The 20,676-nt window shown below is 35.6% G+C and overlaps 1 protein-coding gene across 4 annotated transcripts in view; it reads left to right on the forward strand.

Moving 5' to 3' along the window:
* The window catches only part of LOC127872892 (uncharacterized transmembrane protein DDB_G0289901-like), a 51,198-nt gene extending 30,832 nt beyond the window's left edge, over positions 1-20,366 (forward strand). For 3 of the 4 annotated variants that reach the window (XM_052416380.1, XM_052416382.1, XM_052416383.1), the window contains 7 exons: positions 11,799-11,879; positions 12,474-13,301; positions 13,455-13,508; positions 16,929-16,985; positions 18,461-18,511; positions 18,959-19,040; positions 20,194-20,366. In XM_052416380.1, the coding sequence (XP_052272340.1) occupies positions 11,799-11,879; positions 12,474-13,301; positions 13,455-13,508; positions 16,929-16,985; positions 18,461-18,511; positions 18,959-19,040; positions 20,194-20,230 (1,190 nt within the window). In that variant the 3' untranslated portion in view covers positions 20,231-20,366. The remainder of the gene's footprint in view (positions 1-11,798; positions 11,880-12,473; positions 13,302-13,454; positions 13,509-16,928; positions 16,986-18,460; positions 18,512-18,958; positions 19,041-20,193) is intronic. The other variant, XM_052416381.1, reaches the window with a different exon arrangement.
* Positions 20,367-20,676: the final 310 nt, after the last annotated feature.

Here is a 20,676-nt window from a genome sequence, read left to right on the forward strand (position 1 = left end):
GCAATCATGGCACTATGCCAAAAGATCTGGGAGGAGAAGTGGCCCAAGGAGTGCACCAGTAACTTGTCATACCCCTACCGAAAACGTTGTGCGAGAATTACCGCACCATCGGTCTAATCAGTCATCCCAGGAAAGCTATGTGTCGCACCATCCTCAATCGATTGAAAGGTAAGACCGAGGAACTGCTGGCCGAGGAGCAGGCTGGATTCAGAGCTTGGCGGAGCAAAGTGGAACAGATCTTCAACTGCAGAATCATCACTGAAAAATACCTGCAATAACAACGTGACTTCTTCTACAACTTCATGATGGCCTATGGCATGTTATGAGAGGATTTAGCATTGACGAGGGGCTGGTAAAAGCCATTCAAGAACTGTACGGAAACGCCACCAGTGCAGTTCTTCTCAATGGACAGCAGAGGAACTTCTTCTGGACATCAGTGGGTGTCCGTCAGGGATGTCTGCTCTCTCCCGTCCTGTTGAACCTTTTCATTGAGAAGATAATGCATGATACTCTCCATGACCACCATACCTCTATCTCCAACGGTGGAAGACACATCTCCATCTTGAGATTCACTGATTAAATTAGCCTCATGAGTGGCACCAGCAGTAAACTTCAAAATCTCACGAAATGACTCTATTAAAGAGCAAGAGCATAGGGGATGAAGCTCAGCACGGAGAAGTCGAAGATCATGGTGAACCGCACGACCAACACCAGCACGGCGAGAAGCTAAAAGAAGTGACTAGCTTTAAGTACTTTGGCGCAACCCAGTCCAAGGATGGTTTCAGTACCGCTGAGGTCCCAATAAGTATTGCCATGGTAACGGCAGCGATGGCCAGAATTAGCAGGTTTTGGACAAGCAGTTCCATCAGCTTCCCCACCAAGTACGGGCTGTACAAGTCCCTAGTAGTCTCCATCCTACTCTACGGCTACGAGCCCTCGACGCTTCGCGCGGACACAGAACGCAGGATAGAGGCATTTATAAATAAATGTTCCCGAAGACTGCTCCGCTTATTAAACGGAGCACAAGAGCAACGAGTACGTCCGGAACATGACTGCAACACGTGTTGGTCCACAAGTGCCCCTACTGGCGACCGTCAAACGACGAAAGTTTGCCTTGTATGGACATGTAACCAGGCACGACTCTCTGTGCAAGTCTGTTCTCCAGGGCACGCTAGATGGAGGTCGACGTAGAGGCTTTCATGATGATGACAACAAAAGAGGGTAACACATGCACAATGTTCATGTATGAATAAATAAGATGTATGTATAAGCTCCGAAAAGGTATCGAGTGTGAGCTATGTACTTTAAAGAATTTGGTAACGTCAAACTTCTGCCACACTTTTATTAATTGTATACACTAAGGTCAACCACTTATTGGATTAAAAAATATCACCGTCTTACAAAACTGACGTCTTTACTGCCACCACTTAATTCTAAGAAACACCGATATTCTATTTAATAACGCTGATGACTTTTTCCACGGAAATCATTGCAATACGTAGTGGGTCGTATATGTTTCATCTGCTGCTACCATAAGTTTCTCATTGCGAACATCGGATTGGTGTTTAATATATATTTTATTCATTTTCTGCCCATGAGGGGCCGAGGTAGTAGGGCAAAAACATTTTGATTTTTTTAGCCTTCTTGAGCAGTGTTTTGCCATTCTTCGATATCAATAACTCATATTTATCATATTATAGGTTAAGATAATGATATATGTATGATGCAAAATGAATGAAAAGATATTAATTCATCAACATATCACATAAACGTGTTGGAATGCATTGGACAAACGCCAATGCCAACTTAATGAAGTCGATATGCCCAAAATATCGCAAATGCCACTTACATAAATACCATTTGAAATAATGTTGTTAATTTTAAGGAGAGTGTTGACACCGCCCCTCACCTCCCGCTGATATTTAACCGCGTGCAATGCCAGGTTATGATATGTAAACAGATGACAATTCATTTGAGTGCCCAATTGTTACTTTGTGGTTACTGCGAATTAAAGTTTTTTTCTACAGAACTTGAACAATTTAAATTCTTACACAATCACCCCAGCAATGGGCAATGCAAACTATTTTCTTGTAAATAGATTCACTGAAAAGTTTTCAAGTATGGACTGAGTGATTTCTTTAATAGCACAAAGAACAAGAACAAATTAGATATATGTCAAATTAAGGTTTTAATTTTGGACTAAACATTTGTATAGGTTGATTTTTATATTTGGAATAAGCATTTTTTTTTAAGAAATGTATCATGCCGTAAGTGAAATACAGCATACCACAATAATTTCAAGCATTGAAAAGGAACGTTATACCTGGTGTAGTTTTATTTTGATATTTTGTATATTTGAAGTTACGGACTTGATGTGCAGTAATTGTATGATTCACGCAGCGATGAGCTTGTTCCCACAACAACGTTTATTTATAGCTATTAAAGAGGTTTTTTCACGTTTGGGTAAATTGACAAAATTAAAAAAATGTTTCAGATTCGCTTATTTTCGTTGTAGTTATTATATTTATGAGGAAACAGTCATACTGAACACTAACCATGCTCGAAAATATCCATTATGTGCATCTTTTGACGATTTAAAAACCTGAACATTATAAAGCGCTGCAATGCGAAACGATTGAATAATTTGGAGAGTTCTGAAGTTGTCGTAATATTTTGTGATACTACGAGCATTGCTTATATATATCACTTATATACATCACTTATTATATGAGCACGGATGGCCGAGTGGTCTAAGCGGTATACTTTTACTCCAGGGGTCATTGGTTCGAGCCCAGTTGAGGGTTACTTTTTTATTTCTTTAATTATATTCTTGTTTTTACTGGAGCTTTTAAGATCAAATGTTAACATTTATCAATAAGAAGCATTTAATGCCACACTTCAATACATGCCAAAATATGTGAAAAGGGTCCTTTATATAAGAAAAGCCACATAACAATCCGTTCCGAAAATAAATTCAGTCTGAAAATAAAATATTTTTATCACTAGAAGAGTATATAGTACACTCATATAAAAAATGCAAATATACAAATAGTTAGAAACTGCAAAATGTTACTTTAAGGTGACACAAATGCACCGTTAAATGACAAATACGTTGTGCTTTTCATGGAAGTAAAAAAGTTCATTTTGAATGCAAAAGGAAAAAAGTTATCCCAAATTTTAGGGATTTAAGGCTTCCCTTAGATTTGCTTTCAATGTTTATTCAAACACAACAATTGAATCAAATAAAGGAATTTTTGGGACAGTTATAAGACTAATATGTAATTTATAATTTCATGTATACAATAATAACTGTTGTTAACCTAGCAACTCCCATTTTATATGTAAATGATAATTGCATAAAAAACTGCTTTTTTACTAAGCAACCATCATTTTGTATGAAAATTGCAAATTGTGTTTCTTGATTAATATTATATTTGTATTTTGCATACTGCAATCAAAATTACAATTGATTGTGTTGTAAAAATGCACTCTGTGTTTAAAGTCACATTTTTGTTCATAATGTACATTATTAATACAACTAGCAAATCTTACATTATACAATACTGTGTTATTTGAACACAGTAATCATAGTTAAAAGGTACTTGTAAATCTGAAAACTTTTTGGTAAGAATAACTTATGTTATACAAAATAAGTTGTAAAGTAGGTATTTAAGTAAAGTAAAATGTGTTAAAAACGACGAAGGAGTCATATAATAAATCAGTTCGTGTTTTAGTAGTTATAACACTGGTACAACACAGGACATATGGTAAAATAAGTACAGTCGAGTTACCATTACCGGCTCATTAGCTTAATAAAGTTGTGCTGGTGAAAAACAAAACATGTTGTGATACTTCTATTACCTCAGTTTAATAAAATATTACCTTTGCTTACTGTTCAAGCAAAAATTATGTTTTAAAAGGCAGACAATATCTTTTTGTGGCACGTTTTTTCACAGTAGAATTGATGCATTAACGGATCAGTTGTAGCCATAACAGATCACGTGATCAAAACCACTTGGGGGCATCTCAAACGCTATTTGAACGGTCAAAACATTTAACTTTTAGTTGTATACCGTGATTTAAACATTGTATAAAGTTGATATGCTTATAAACAGTGATTATGCTGGGTTTTATATAGTATTTTAGATTTTGCACGCCGTGGAAATAGACATAGCAAAGTCTGCACTTCACTGAAAAAACGCTACTAACCATTTTAACCTGGCCCATTGTAGTCACCAATGGTATTTTCATTCCATTTATAACAATCGCTTTGCTATGTGATTTTAAAATGATTATCAATAGGTCAGCTTTATTTTAGCAGCAGATAAGTGGGTTTTTCAACAGGCTAGCTAATTTAGGGAAATATATATTGTTTGACTGTGGATTATTTGTTTAAAGCTGTCAATAGATCTAACATATATGGATATTTTATAAAACATGATAATGTCTAATCATATCTTATCATCAATATTTAATATACAGCACAAAAAAAACGTGTAGAGATCATTGAGATCATTTATTGGAAACATGAACAAGATTTGCATACAGTTTAATATATGTACCGATATATAAAATCAATGGGCCACAATTAATTAAAATTAATCATAGACAACAGTAAACTATAAGTAAGCAAAGCAAAACGAAACCAATTGAACACAAGAACATCAAATAACATCACAAGATACAATAGTATCAATGTAAAATAGCATTACATCATCAAAAACATTGATCATATAATATATTAAAATGATGACTGATTGAAACATGCACATGTTACAATTAATAAAATTGAATGACTGATCTTGAAAAGTAACATAATTTCAAATAATACATTTACACAAGAGTTATGACTTATTAAAAGTCTTAAATGTTATAATGACTAAACTTGAATGACTCAGTTGAACAGAAAACTGAAAGCTTCAAATGATAGAAGACTTACATGTATGACTTATTAAAATGTTGCACAGTAATTAGGCTCTTTGAAAGACACGGGTTCACAAATAATTTTGATACTGATGCTTGAAAGGTTTTAATTACAGTCTTGGTCTAATTTTTTTGTTGGTAAAATTCTATACTAAAGGTTGCAATAAAAATGATTGTAATTATCTACGAAAAATTGCATACACCATAAATAAGTGTAAATATCTAAGAATTTCAAATATTAAAGGGCAATTATATAAGTACTAATGTTATGTATATGTTACACATACCCTCAAACATATCGGAACGTGCTTCACTTAGACTGGCAAAAGTGCTTTCTGCATCATCAACAACACCATATCAACGAGGTATGGCAATGTCTCATGTAGGGTAGGCCATGGTGGGAAGCTTAGACAAGGCTCCCCTGTAACAATCGCATACATATAGTCCAAAGTCTAATATTCTAAAAAAGCAGCCATACAATGTGCCTGGAATATGCCTTACATTAAGCCAGCAATATCTTTCAATTTCAAATGCATTTTTTAATCTGTGATCAGTAAATGCAAATAGATATTACATTAATAAATGTAAGGGATCAACACATGACACGCACTCTTATCTACATGGTTTGTATACTTCCGGTCAATAAGAAAGTAAGAGTCAGAGACAGGGGGGGTTAATTTCATAAACATGGTAACCTTAAATAAATTAATAGTCAATCATGTTAGTTGCTGGAATGCCTTGATGTAGGTGGAAATTTCTTGAGTGACTGGTGGCTGCACCCCTCAGCCACTGCATTGGCTACCTGACAAATACATGCATGTATACTTTTAATAATCAATATTAATAGCTTTGTAAAACATGAATTATACCCTTAAACTTCTTAGCCCTGTTCAAGGACAAATAACTCAATAATTTGTTGTAATGCGAAGTGTCCTTCACATCTACAATTCATGGTGATTACATTTTTGAAGTTTCAATTTAATCTCTTTGAAAATGTGGCAGAAACATATACCACTAACCACTAACATTTTATGCCAACAACCAAAGAAGAGTTTGTTTTTTGGCCATATTTTTAAGTTTAACAGTTGATGTTGATGCTGTTGAAAAGTTTAATAAGTAGGCCTACATGGAAATCGGATATACAAACAACTGTTGTATACATGCAATACTGGTCTTTATTAATTTATGAATAAACAGTGTAGGTTAACCACAATTATGTTTATATGTACCATACACAGTAAGCTCTTATTTTCAAAACAGTCTCCATTAAATAAGATTTTACAAGTTTCTTACAACTTTAACACGTAATTTTAATGTCAGTAACAAAATAAGATGGCTTTTCAAACGTTTAGACAGCCCCTTTAACTCATGTAAACTTGACACGTTGATCCGCTATTGCCCTAATTCTTCATTCCCTTTACTGTGGTGCAACATCTTTAAAAACGCAACAAAACTGATATGGTGTTGTGCAGGCAGAAAGGCTACTAAATGGCTTTTAAATATCTGCATACTTCTTACTTACCAACCTAATTATAAAATGTGGCCGCGCTAAATGTCCAACCACGTTCTCGAAACGATACGGAAGTAAACAAAGTCGTACGTACATGTCAGCAAAACATTTCAAAATTGTTGCCAAAGAGGTGTCCGATTCTGATTACAATATCGCGTTTTCAAGAAAATGCATTGAATATGCTGTTTGCAAAGTATCATCTAAAAACGATAACTATTAATCGTGATACGCATTTTTGAACATCAAAGTGATCCGCTATTGGCAATGATCCGTTAATGGTAACTTGACTGTATTTACATGTACATGTCTTTGTAAATTGATGCATATACATATATTACGACATGAATAAAATCATTGAAAAAGGAAAAAAAACACTAGCATGTTCATATATATTTCGTTATTCTTGTTTTCTATTAAACTGATGGCAATTGCATCATCTTTCATATACGATGACTATTAGAGCCATACTGTATTTCGTGGACAGCGTCAGGCCTTATCCCTGTGATTGATGGACATGATAGCTCAACTTACTGAAACAAAATCCTTTTGAATATATAAATGACATGCATACTGTCAAGCTTGAATTAGTATATGTATTCATGATTCGGTTTTATGCTGGAACATATTTTACAAGTTCAATCAAATAAAGTATAATGTTTAATGATACATGTATATTCTTTATTTCCGAACAATTACACATAGCTTTTTATTTAGTACAGGTATTTATGCATCCAGTAAACTTTATGGGATATTTACAAAATGTTAGAAACGTTGCATTTACTGGCTCTCTGAATTGCGACAACTATGACTTCAGAGACATGACATCTGTACAACAGCTATTTAATGTTTCTGATCATATGTTGCAATTAAGTGAATATCTGTTAGATACTTAAAGCAGCCGTGATTCATGTAAGTATTTTTGTAATGTTTATGTTTGACCTCATAGTTCTTGATAATAATCTATGAATCCTGCAGCCATTTTGTTCATATATAGTGTTAGAAAAATGAGCCACATATCTATATATCATATATCCACATTTGGATAAAGAATTATCATTATCAAACGTCACAATTTCGACAGCCACAGACCTTACGAGCATAATTATGGAAAATTGATGCAGATTTGCGCCCAAACATACCTCTGTTTAAAGCAACCCTGTAGCTATAGCCTGGTTACCAACATTGTGTAAACGTTTTCCGAACTTTGCTTTAACTAAGACACGTGTAGAATTAACCTTTTATCTCTCTCCTGAACGTTACTTTGAAGGTAGTCATCCGTTTTTGCTGTTCACACCGTCTCATTAAACTTAACATCGACTCTAAGTTATTTTGAAATCCTTCAATGCATGATAGAAATTAACTATGAGACAGTCTTTATATTGATAATTGCTACATTTAATGGGCCTTTTCAAAGATTTTGGCATGTTTTGAAGTTTTTCATTAAATGCTTTTAATATATTGATAAATGTAAACATTTTGTCTAAAAAGCTCCAGAAAAAAAATCAAGAATAAAATAAAAAGAAATAAAAGTAACCCGCAACAGGGCTCGAACCACTGACCCCTGGAGTAAAAAGTCTACCAATTGACCACTCGGCCATCCGTCCTCGTACAGTGATGGATGTATTTTATACTTTATATAAGCAGTCCTAGTAGTTTCATAAAATACAACGAAAACAACAAAACTCTTTTATTCAATCGTTTCGCGTTGCAACGCTTTAATTTTCAGGTTTTTAAATCGTCAAAAGATGCATATTATGGCCTTTTAGAGCATGGTAAATGTTCAGTATTACTGTTCCCTCACAACTATCATAACTCAAACGAAAATGTGCGAATCTGTAACAACTTTTTCAAATTTTGTAAATTTACCAAAACGTGAAAAGGCCCCTTTAAATGTTTTAGCTCCATATACCACTTTGAGCGCAGATGATGTGCGTCACACACCTTCTCATAGGTGTGCAAAGTTATTACAAACGAGTTTTCCGCATACCATTTTCAAAATAAAGTGAGGTATTTTGATAGTCTCAACTCATCCTCGCCTGTAGTCCCCTCTGGGACATATGCCGCTGATAACCTTCATTTAGGCATGGCGGTACAAATACTCGTTTTTATTTTGTGTGGCACAATATCTTCCATTTTAATTTCCTGCAACGATATCTATTCATACGATACACGAACACTAAAATGGTACATGAACATGTTTTAAATATATTGTCTTGCAAAAACCAAAAAAGAGCATTTTGTATCGTGTTCAATTTATGATACCAGACGACATCTAGCGTTGTTATTGCATTGATTTTTTGTGTTAACTTTATTAGTCAAACTGTACGAAAAATTCGTTGATTTTGAGTGTTTATGGGCTTTTAAAGGGGCCTTTTCACGTTTTGGTAAATTGACAAAATTGAAAAAAGTTGTTTCAGATTCGCAAATTTTCGTTTTAGTTATGATATTTGTGAGGAAACAGTAATACTGAACATTCACCATGCTCTAAAATATCCAGTATATGCATCTTTTGACGATTTGAAAGCCTGAAAATTATAAAGCGTTGCAACGCGAAACAATTGAATAATTTGGACAGTTCTGTTGTTGTCGTTATATTTTGTGAAACTACGAGGATTGCTTATATAAAGTAAAAAATACTAGCAGTACTTAGCATGAGCACGGATGGTCGAGTGGTCTAAGCGGGAAACTTTTACATCGAGGACTACAGGGGTCAGTCGTTCGAGTCCAGTTAAGGGTTACTTTTTTCTTTTTTTAATTGTATTCTTGTTTTTTTACTGGAGATGTGTAGGTCAAATGTTTCAATTTATCAATATTTAGCATTAAATGACACACGTCAATACATGCCAAAATCTGTTAAAAGGCCCCTTTAAATACATATTTAATTTAAGGTCATCTTTTTACATTATATATATTTAAAGCAATAATTGGCATGCCGCTTTCCGTAATATTTAAATCCCACCCCTGTGTTTTATTGCTCCACACATTTCTCTAATATGACGATGCATGCTCACAATCGTTTCGTATGGTATAAGTATATTTATGTACATACTTTGTGTTTTTCAACCACCTATAACTGTTACTAACATGTCACAATAGACTTGAAGTTTGGACACATATTTATCAGGGTTTTGTGTGTCCTTAGTTTTTGAAAGAGCTTCTGTATATATAACGTTATTTTCTTGATATTGTTTGTACAAACATAGCATTATTATAAATGCTTGAAATTGATCGATACAAAATATTAAATATGTTACAAACGCGTTTATATTTGTTAAAATATATACGCGTTTTATGGGGTCGTATATCTATTATATGATACATTGTCGGCTGGCAATCATTGTTTAACCAAGTCAAGGGAGGACGACACAAATGCCAAGAACTTTTATATAACACTATCATATTGTTTATATGATAGTAGATTATGAGGAGAACAAAATAAAACACACCAGTTATTGGCCAATGTGTGTGCTGCTAACTCAAGTTAATTCCAAGATATGATCATTTGAGCACATTTTAATGATATCTATCGAACGTTGAAAAAGTGTAACGTACATTAAAAATAATACAAAAATGATTGACAACTGGATTTAAAGTCCCATTTTCACAGATTTTGGCCTGTATTAACTTTTGTCATTAAATGATTTATATTGATAAATGTGTATATTGGATCTAAAAAGCTTCAGTAAAAAAACAAGAATAAAATAAAAGAAAGAAAAAAGTAACCCTCAACTGGGTTCGAACCACTGACCCCAGGAGTAAAATTATATCGCTTAGACCACTCGGCCGTCCGTGCTCACACAAAGAGTGATGTATTTTATACTTTATATGAGAAATTCTCGTAGGATCAAAAAATATAACTACAACAACAGAACTCTCCAAATTATTCAATCGTTCGCGTTTCAATGCTTTAATAATTGTCAGGTTTTTAAATCGTTAAATGATGCATATAATAGAAATTTTAGAGCATGGTATATGTTAAGTATTACTGTTTCCTCACAATAATCATAGCTACAACGAAAATTTGCGAATCTGAAACAATGTTTTTAAATTTTGTCAATTTACCAAAACGTAGTTTGTATGGACAATACACTAAAAATATACCAATACCGTTATAGATACTTCTATGGAAAATAAACTAATATACCAATACGGTTGCAGATAGTTCGTATTGAACATCCGCTGATAGACCAATGCCGTTCGTTACAGGTAGTGCGTATGGAACATCCGCTTATAAAACAATGCCGTTGAAGGTAGTGCGTATAGAACATCCGCTGATAGACCAATGTCGTTAAAGATAGTTAGTATGGAACATCCGCTGATAGACCAATGCCATTATAAGTAGTTCTAATGGAATATCCGCTGATAGACCAATGCCGCTGTAGATAGTTCGTATGGAACATCCGCTGATATACCAATTCGCTATTGGTAGTGCGTTTGGAACATCCGCTGATAGAACAATGCCGTTATAGATAGTGCGTATAGTCCGCTGATAGACCAATTCCGTTGTAGATAGTTCGTATGGAACATCCGCTGATAGACCAATGCCGTTGTAGATAGTTCGTACGGAACATCCTCTGATATACCAATGCCGTTGTAGATAGTTGGTATGGAACATCCGCTGATATACCAATTCCGTTGTAGATAGTAGTTCGTATGGAACATCCGCAGATAAACCATTGCCGTTCGTTATAGGTAGTTCGTATGGAGCATCCGCTGATATACCGATTCCGTTCGTTATAGATAGTGCGTATGGAACATCCGCTGATATATCAATGCCGTTATAGGTAGTTCGTATGGGACATCCGCTGATATACCAATTCCATTCGTGATAGGTAGTTCGTATGGAACATCCGCTGATAGACCAATGCCGTTGTAGATAGTTCGTATGGAACATCCGCTGATAGACCAATGCCGTTGTAGATAGTTCGTATGGAACATCCGATGATAGACCAATGCCGTTGTAGATAGTTCTTATGGAAAATCCGTTGATAGACCAATACCGTTGTAGATAATTCGCATGGAACATCCGCTGATAAAACAAATTCCGTTAAAGGTAGTTCGTATGGAACATCCGCTTATATACCAATTCCGTTCGCTATTGGTAGTGCGTATGGAACATCCGCTGATAGAACAATGCCGTTATAGATAGTTCGTATGGAAAATCCGCTGATAGACCAATGCCATTGTAGATAGTTCGAACGGAACATCCGCTGATATACCAATGCCGGTGTAGATAGTTCGTATGGAACATCCGCTGATATCCCAATTCCGTTGTAGATAGTTCGTATAGAACATCCGCTGATAGACCAATGCCGTTGTAGATAGTTCGTATGGAACATCCTCTTATATACAAATACCGTTGTAGGTAACAACAAGGATTATACCTCAGGCAATGGAGTGGACACGCCCCCGTACGACCCGGACAATTTTGCCTATTTGTATGCTGGTAAGGACATTGCACACAACTTTTGATTAAATAATAATTGTACAGTTATTTAAATTTCTTCATAAATAATGTTTCTAATAAGTGTTCTTTGACTATTTTTAATTTCATATAAAAGTGAAAGTGCTGTAGTAACTTTTATTTTACCACACTTTACTTTCCCATCTCAAATTGTCATATACCCATTTCTGCATAAAATTAATATGCTATGAAGCTGGAACGCAACATATCTCGATATGACTGTTTCATATACCCGTGCGGGGGAGGGGGGAAGCTAAAATTGTAACTCGAGTTTTCCGAAAATTCTGTTTAAGCGATTAATCGGTGGGCGCTTATTCGCTTATTAAAACTTATTGTTGATGAGCGCTTGTCTTTTAAATAAAATCTGCACGTACGCCTGATTTGTTCTAGAAAGATCAGCATGTTTATTCGGTATAAAATAAATAAATATTACAGACATGTTTTGTTGTATAGTCAAATTAGCCTTCACAATCATCGGGATGAAATAGTTTATAACTATATTTACTATACCCCTGTGTCTATGCTATTTATATACACAGACGCATACACGCACGCACACACACTGTTTTGTTGAAGGTTCCGGGTATAGCCCAAAGGGTTCACAATTCATGAGCGACCCGTCCTTCATCCCCAGTGAGATCAATGCCGAATCTTTGGACCACTCGCCCAACTACTCCTCCAATACCCGGACCGCCACGGTAGACGTCGGCAGTGTTAGCTCTCCCACCCAACCCTCTCAAGTAGGAAATAAGGACAGTTTTGGAAACGCCGAAAGTAACGCCAATGAAAATCCATTATCAAGCAGACCGTCAATATCTGCGGATCAGCAAATACATGGAATAGTTTCCCAGTCACTCCCAGAAGGTATATTTGAAGGTCTCAACTTAAATGCCAGTTACATGTTTCCTGAAACGCACTACAGTGGCCAACCAGGAATGTTAGGGATAGGTGCGCAATTTTCACTAAATGAAGTGAAACCAGAAATAACCGGAAATATAGAATCTCAATATATCCCACAAAATATAAAGAATGCGTCTGAAACAATCATTAACGAGCCGGTGTATAGCGGCTTTCCGGGCATGAAAGGTTCAGACAAACAAGACCAAGGTTCAGTGGGAGACGCAGTTAGGAACATGAGCGGCAACTTCCAGCCTCAGTACGCTGGGGTGCCGGGTATGCTCGGGTATGGACAAATGACCAGCATGGATCGCGATTGGACAGGTTCCGGGCTGACAGATGCTGACGGAACATCAAGTGGATCATCTAGAAACACTGGAGCTCACAGTTACTCGAACAATCAGAACAAAGCCGGGTCGTTTCAAGCCACAGGAGGACCAGGTTCGCTCGGAACAGGCATGGTTCCTTTTGGCGTCAACGAGAACAACTGGAAAGGAGAGTGGCCAGGTACGTGCAACGGCCTATTCTGGGTTGTATATTACATGTACATGTATGTGTCGTATAACGATATTGGAATATTGTACTAGCATTCGTATTATTGTCAGCATCACACGTTATAGACGCTCCGAACGGATGATTCAATATAACGTATCTATTCAGGTAAAACGGATGCGGGAGGCGACTGGTCCGGGGATTGGGCAGAGAAGTGGCCAGGTAATCTGGTTGTGCGATGATCATCCCATACATTTGCTTTAATACTTTCAATTTACATCTGAATGTATCTGATAGAGGGCACGTCAAGAAGAATCTCTAAATGGTGAACATGCGAATTTTGTTTGGTCGTTCCGCTTCAATGATTGTTCGTGGAGTTGTTGCTTTTTAATGACAATATTCTTTTTATTTTTGTGGGAATCTTAGACATTAAAATGCCTGACTTTATATGCAGTTTCGTTATTGATTTGACACGCGCATATTGTTCAGAAAATTTCCCTCCAATTATTTTCCAGGATGTATTTCATTTTGAATAAGTATTCGTTTCCGCTTGAAATCTCGGATCCGTATTATCATAATTTGATGAAACTAATAAAGCAGCATGTCTCTAGGCTGGACGGGCACAGGCCGTCACGTCGTCATGTCGTTGCGATATATTTTCAGGAAGCTCTTATCCTTAGATTACATATTGGGCATTTTAAAGAAACTTATCGTTTCTGCGTAAATCCCCAGGAACATAACATCTCAATTAAAGAAACGTTTTAGACAATTTCCTTATACAATCGATCTGCACATATTGTAAGGGCGTTACACTCCAATATTTGTTTTTCACAGAGTACTTGATTTAAAAAAAATACCTTTACCAAGTTCAATGACATTTATTCAGCTTCTCAACATTAAAATTGTCAGGTTGCTCCGAGCCGTCTATCTTTTAATGGCTAATTGCTTCGTTGACCATGGTTTCAATAATTAACCTATAAAACACACACTGAAGACGTTGATGTGCAGTTATAAATACGTCTGAAATGCATACCGGTACTTCGTTCGGATGGATTTGTTTAGTTCGTGTTGTTATAGGAATAAAACCTATCAATATTCTAAAAGAAAATCATTTTTATGTCCCCCACTATAGTAGTGGGGGACATATTGTTTTTGCCCTGTCTGTTGGTCTGTCTGTTGGTCTGTTGGTCTGTTGGTCTGTCTATTTGCGCCAACTTTAACATTTTGCAATAACTTTTGCTATATTGAAGATAGCAACTTCATATTTGGCATGCATGTGTATCTCATGAAGCTGTACATTTTGAGTGGTGAAAGGTCAAGGTCAAGGTCATCCTTCAAGGTCAGAGGTTAAATATATGTGGCCAAAATCGCTCATTTTATGAATACTTTTGCAATATTGAAGATAGCAACTTGATATTTGGCATGCATGTGTATCTCATGGAGCTGCACATTTTGAGTGGTGAAAAGTCAAGGTCAAGGTCATCCTTCAAGGTCAGAGGTCAATTATATTTGGCCAAAATCGCTCATTTTATGAATACTTTTGCAATATTGAAGATAGAAACTTGATATTTGGCATGCATGTGCATCTCATGGAGCTGCTTATTTTGAGTGGTGAAATGTCAAGGTCAAGGTCATCCTTTAAGGTCAGAGGTCAAATATATGTGGCCCAAATCGCTTATTTTATGAATACTTTTGCAATATTGAAGATAGCAACTTGATATTTGGCATGCATGTGTATCTCATGGAGCTGCACATTTTGAGTGGTGAAAGGTCAAGGTCATCCTTCACAAGGTCAAGGTCATCCTACAATGTCAAACATCATATAGGGGGACATTGTGTTTCACAAACACATCTTGTTCAATATGGGTTATGCTTTATTTTGTTGTATTCGATGTAACCCCGTATATGCATGCCGTCTCAAAGCATGTTCATCGAATGAAGACATCTGTAATAGCCGACTATGTGCGTGTTCGTCTGTCTGTAATTTATAAACACACTGTTATATCATTAGTAAAATAGTTGCCATATGAATATATATTTAGAAATAATTGTGAATATCAGTCACATAATTATTATTTTTGATTACCGACGAAGCAGTCATTGTGTTGTGCGCTGCATACAAGTAATGTGTGCTCTACGTAACGACTAAACGTGTATATGGAGAAGAATGTATATGCCTTTGATACGCGCGTTTGCCCACGTATAGGCCACAGGTGTTTAGCGTGTGGCTATGATATTAATTAGTGAAAACATCATTTTGAATGATGAATTTTCATATAATAACGAGATATCAATTTTTCTGAAGAAAAACAATCTCACTATCAAATACATATATAACAATGTATCCAACTCGAAATCATCCGAAAACGGGGTGCATCGTTTTGAACAGCCATTACTTCATCAATTTTGCAGCGATTTTCACGATCTTGGTCTTATTCAACGCAGAAATGAATTTCCTTTCTGGAAATGTATATGTCTTGCAATATTTTACAAATACTGGGTCATCTTTTAAGAAATAACACGATACACAACTCGCGTGACCCAGTTAACATCGATCAGACCGTATCGATGTTAACTGGGTGAAGCGAATTGTGTATCGCGTTATTTCTTAAAATTTGACCCCGCATGTGTAGAAATATAACAAGATATATACATTTCCAGAAAGGAAATTCATTTTTGCGTTGAATAAGACCGGGTTCATGAAAATCGCTGAAAAATTGATGAAGTAATGGCTGTTCAAAACGATGCACCCCGTTGTCGGATGATTTCGAGTTGGATACCTTGTTATATATATATATTTGATAGTGAAATTTTTTTTTCAGAAAAGTTGATTTTTCGATATAATATGATAATTTATCATTCAAAATGATGTTTTCACTAATTAATATCATAGCCACACGCTTACCACCTGTGGTATAGGCGACAGATGTGGTATTACAATTCTATTCTTAACTGTGTTTGATTCTATAATTAAGTATGATAGGTTTTGTTTGAATTTTACTAATGTATGATAACTTGTGTTTGAGCATATATATTAATCGACATATTTGTTCTCTTAAATTTCTCGAGTGTGTGTCTTGGTCTTTAATGATAATTTAAATGAATTTTTGTCTAATTGATACAGTGAATGGATTTTGTCCAGTTTCAATTATTTAAGAAGTGTTTTGATAGATGTTGTATAATTTCGTTGGAATTGATGGAATATTTCCATATATAACGACGATGGAAATCCTAAGATTCTATTCATTGTAATGTAATGTTTAATCGGATTATACTTGCGGATGTAAAATTAAAACATGTTTTCTTTACAAATAATTGTATTTATAAACTGCATATTGTCCTTCAAGTGTTGTTCCTTAAATGTATGCATTGGTTCGTGTATCAATCGCAGGCACTAATTATATTATCGAAGAACTATTATATGTACTTACAAATAAATTACAGGGTTTCTTCTCAAGAATTAACATTAACATTGTCCTTCAAGTTTTGTTCCCTAAATGTATGCATTGTTTCATGTATCTATTGCAGGCACTAATTATATTAGCGGAGAACTATTATATGAACTTAGAAATAAATTGCAGGGTTTCTTCTACAGAATTATCATCTAGATTTCTTCGTGACATGTACCGTAATTGTTTGCAGAGAGTGCAGCCGAGGCAGGTAGCAGCGCGGGGCAGTCAAGACAGCCGGTCAATCATGGTAACCTCTTTAAACCTGCATAAACCACGTGACTTAATATACATGCGCATTGCTTGTAAAGATAGATTTTAGGCAATCAATGCATTGAATGCCAATGCAAAATATTCGAAACCCGCTTATGCACGAACGTACAAAAAAAAATGAACAATAAAATATAGACATGAAAATCAATCAATGCATTGAACGAGTGGATGTGAGGATATAATAAAGTAGTTCATGTATATGTTTTATATCGTTTATCATTTTGCCCAATGTACCTGACAACCACAATATTGTACATTGGACTGGTCAATCGCTGTTTTTACCTTTACATCGGACTTGTCTATCTTTGTATATACCTGTACATCAGACTTGCCCATCGTTGTTATCTACCTGTACATCGGACTTTTCCATCCCCGGTATTTACCTGCACATCGACCTGTCATTCACTGTTTACTACTATCTACCTGTACATCGGACGTGTCTTTCATAGGTATTTGACAGCACATCAGACACGTCCTTAACTGTACACAAAGTGCACACTGGACTTGTCCTCAACTGCTATATCCCTGCACCTCGGACTTGTCCTCAACTGATATATACCTGAACATCGGATTTGTCCTTCACTGAACACTGTGATCCACCTGAACCTCGGATTTGCCGTCAACTGCTATGGACCTGTACATCAGACTTGTTCTGTATATCAGACATTGGACCTAGCTTTTACTGTCCACCTTAAGGGGCATTTTCATGGTTTGGTCAATTGACAAAATTATAAAATAATTGTTTCAGATTCGTAAATTTTTGTTGAAATTATGACATTTGTGAGGAAACAGTAATACTGAACATTTACCATGCTCTAAAATATCTGTAATATGCATCTTTTGACGATTTAAAAACCTGAAATTATAAAGCGTTGCAACGCGAAACGATTGCATAATTTTGAGAGTGCTGTTGTTGTCGTTATATTTTGTGATACGACGAGGATTGCTTATATAAAGTATAAAATGCATCACTCAATGTATTTCTACGGCTGACCGAGTGGTCTAAGCGATAGACTTTTACTCCAAGGTCAGTGATTCTAGTCCAGTTGAGGGTTACTTTTTTTCGTTCTTTTATTTTATTCTTGTTTTTTTTTACTGGATCTTTTTAGATCCAATGTTTACATTTATCAATATAAAGCATTTAATGACAAACTTATTTTATTCTTGCTTTTTTTACTGGATATTTTTAGATCCAATGTTTAGATTTATAAATATATAGCATAAATGACAAACTTTAATACATGCCAAAATCTGTGAACAGGCACCTGTAGAATATGACTATTATATGATAATTGCCAAAAGCCTTTAAAAATGAATATTTAACTGAAATGTTTAAACATATTTTAATACTGATACCAAATTCAATTTAAAATAAATTCATCATGTTTTTGTGAAAAAGTTGAATGCGTCACATGAAGAGATAGTATGTTTATATTAAAAAAACAATTTCAGGAGAAGGAAGCGTTAGTACTCATGGTGGAGCTGACAAACCCGAATTAACAGGTGATGAATATATACGCATATATTTCTTTCAAAAATGAATGTATCAGGCCTTTTTTCTAACCTATGAACAATCTAATCATATGCGTATGCGTGTCTCTATTAATTTAGGTATATTTTTATCCGATAGAAAAATATAGATAAATGGAATGTGTGACCGTGCGATCTCTTGGCGGTTCGTAAAACAAAAATTAAAAACAAATTGAGTCAATGAATGAATATGCATACGTAAGTATTTTTTTATGTTTGTACCTGGAACTCGTGCATTCAATGTGGCTTAAAGGCTACTACTTCATATGTTGCAAATAAATAAGCTTAGCGATAGCAACAAACATTGACAAACGAATGCGGGTTTGAAGTATTCCCTTGATAGATACTGACATTATGGAAGTACGCCATAAGTGATTATATTTCCTATGGCACAAATAACTGATTCGTGTGTATTTTCAGCGATGGAAACCACCCTGTCTGCGCTACAGCGACTGATGACAATGCTTGACATGGTCCCTAGCAACATGGCCGCCACACAAAAGTAACCAGCATCAGCGTCGGTCATCTTGTCATTGCAGATCATTGAAATTGCCCATCACAGTCATCAGCCATCTTTGATATTGCCCATCACAGTCATCAGCCATCTTTGATATTGCCCATCACAGTCATCATCAATCTTTGATATTGCCCATCACAGTCATCAGCAATCTTTGATATTGCCCATCACAGTCATCAGCCATCTTTGATATTGCCCATCACAGTCATCAGCCATCTTTGATATTGCCCATCACAGTCATCAGCCATCTTTGATATTGCCCATCACATTCATCAGCCATCTTTGATATTGCCCATCACAGTCATCAGCCATCTTTGATATTGCCCATCACAGTCATCAGCCATCTTTGATATTGACCATCACAGTCATCAGCCATCTTTGATATTGCCCATCACAGTCATCAGCCATCTTTGATATTGCCCATCACAGTCATCAGCCATCTTTGATATTGCCCATCACAGTCATCAGCCATCTTTGATATTGCCCGTCACAGTCATCAGCCATCTTTGATATTGCCCATCACAGTCATCAGCCATCTTTGATATTGTCCATCACTGTATGTGATCATCATTGGCATCACTTTTAGTGGCCATAATTTCTATTTTCCAACATTAACATTGCTCATCATCATCATGGTCTCAAATTGATGTATTCAAACATTGGTATCGTTCATCATTGTGATCTGTGGCAGTGTCTACCATTTATATTATCCAACATTGGCATTGTTTATCATTGCTTGTGCAAACCATTGATATTTCCCAGCATCAAAATTGCTCATGATTTTCAGTGAAAATTATTTATTTTGTCCAACAGCGACATCGTTAATCAATTGAGTGTCCGTTATTGTCCATGTCAATAAATGCCCATATCTGTGTAAATAACAACTGTTTTCAGTGCCCAGCATCGTCAATATCCATATTTGTCAGTTTTAAGCAATTTTAGGTGGATTCTCTTAAGGATTCGTCATCATCTGATTATCTAAGTGTATGTGTCCATTATTTTAATTGTCAATCACAACTTCTATTGCCTATGACAATCGGTGTCAATGTCCGTTATTGAACTGTAAATGAGTCTGTAAAAATACTATTAGTTTGTCCATCACAGCGTAATGCCCCAATCGTTTATCCCTCTGTTACAGCAGTGCTCCCTCGGCTAACCCAAGCTCCAGATCATAGACTCACGCATCACAGGATAGGGGTTTGAGACACTTCTACAGCAAGAAGACCGTGTTGAAATGATATAACAATCTAGATATACAAAGCATAATTGTATCGCAAACGTTTTAACAACTAAGTAAACATATAAAAAGCATGTTTTGTTTTTCTTTAAATGTTTATGTGGACTAGTGTGCTTCATACTTTTGCGAATACATGTACAATTATTTGTATATGCCATAAGATATTTCAATAGCAATAAGTCATAACAAACGTTTTGCACGTGCATATTTATTTTGATGATAACATGCGTAATATTAGCCCTATACTAGTATATGAAAAGACTAATTGGAATACAGCCGACCCAATATATTTTGCATTTGCTTTCCGCTAGGTGTGTTTTTTACTAATCTGAGCAAATAGTACTCATGGAGAGAATTAAGGACATAGTGCTCATTGGAAGCTTT

The sequence above is a fragment of the Dreissena polymorpha genome, chromosome 3 (genome assembly GCF_020536995.1).
Source record: "Dreissena polymorpha isolate Duluth1 chromosome 3, UMN_Dpol_1.0, whole genome shotgun sequence".
Classification (NCBI taxonomy): domain Eukaryota; kingdom Metazoa; phylum Mollusca; class Bivalvia; order Myida; family Dreissenidae; genus Dreissena; species Dreissena polymorpha.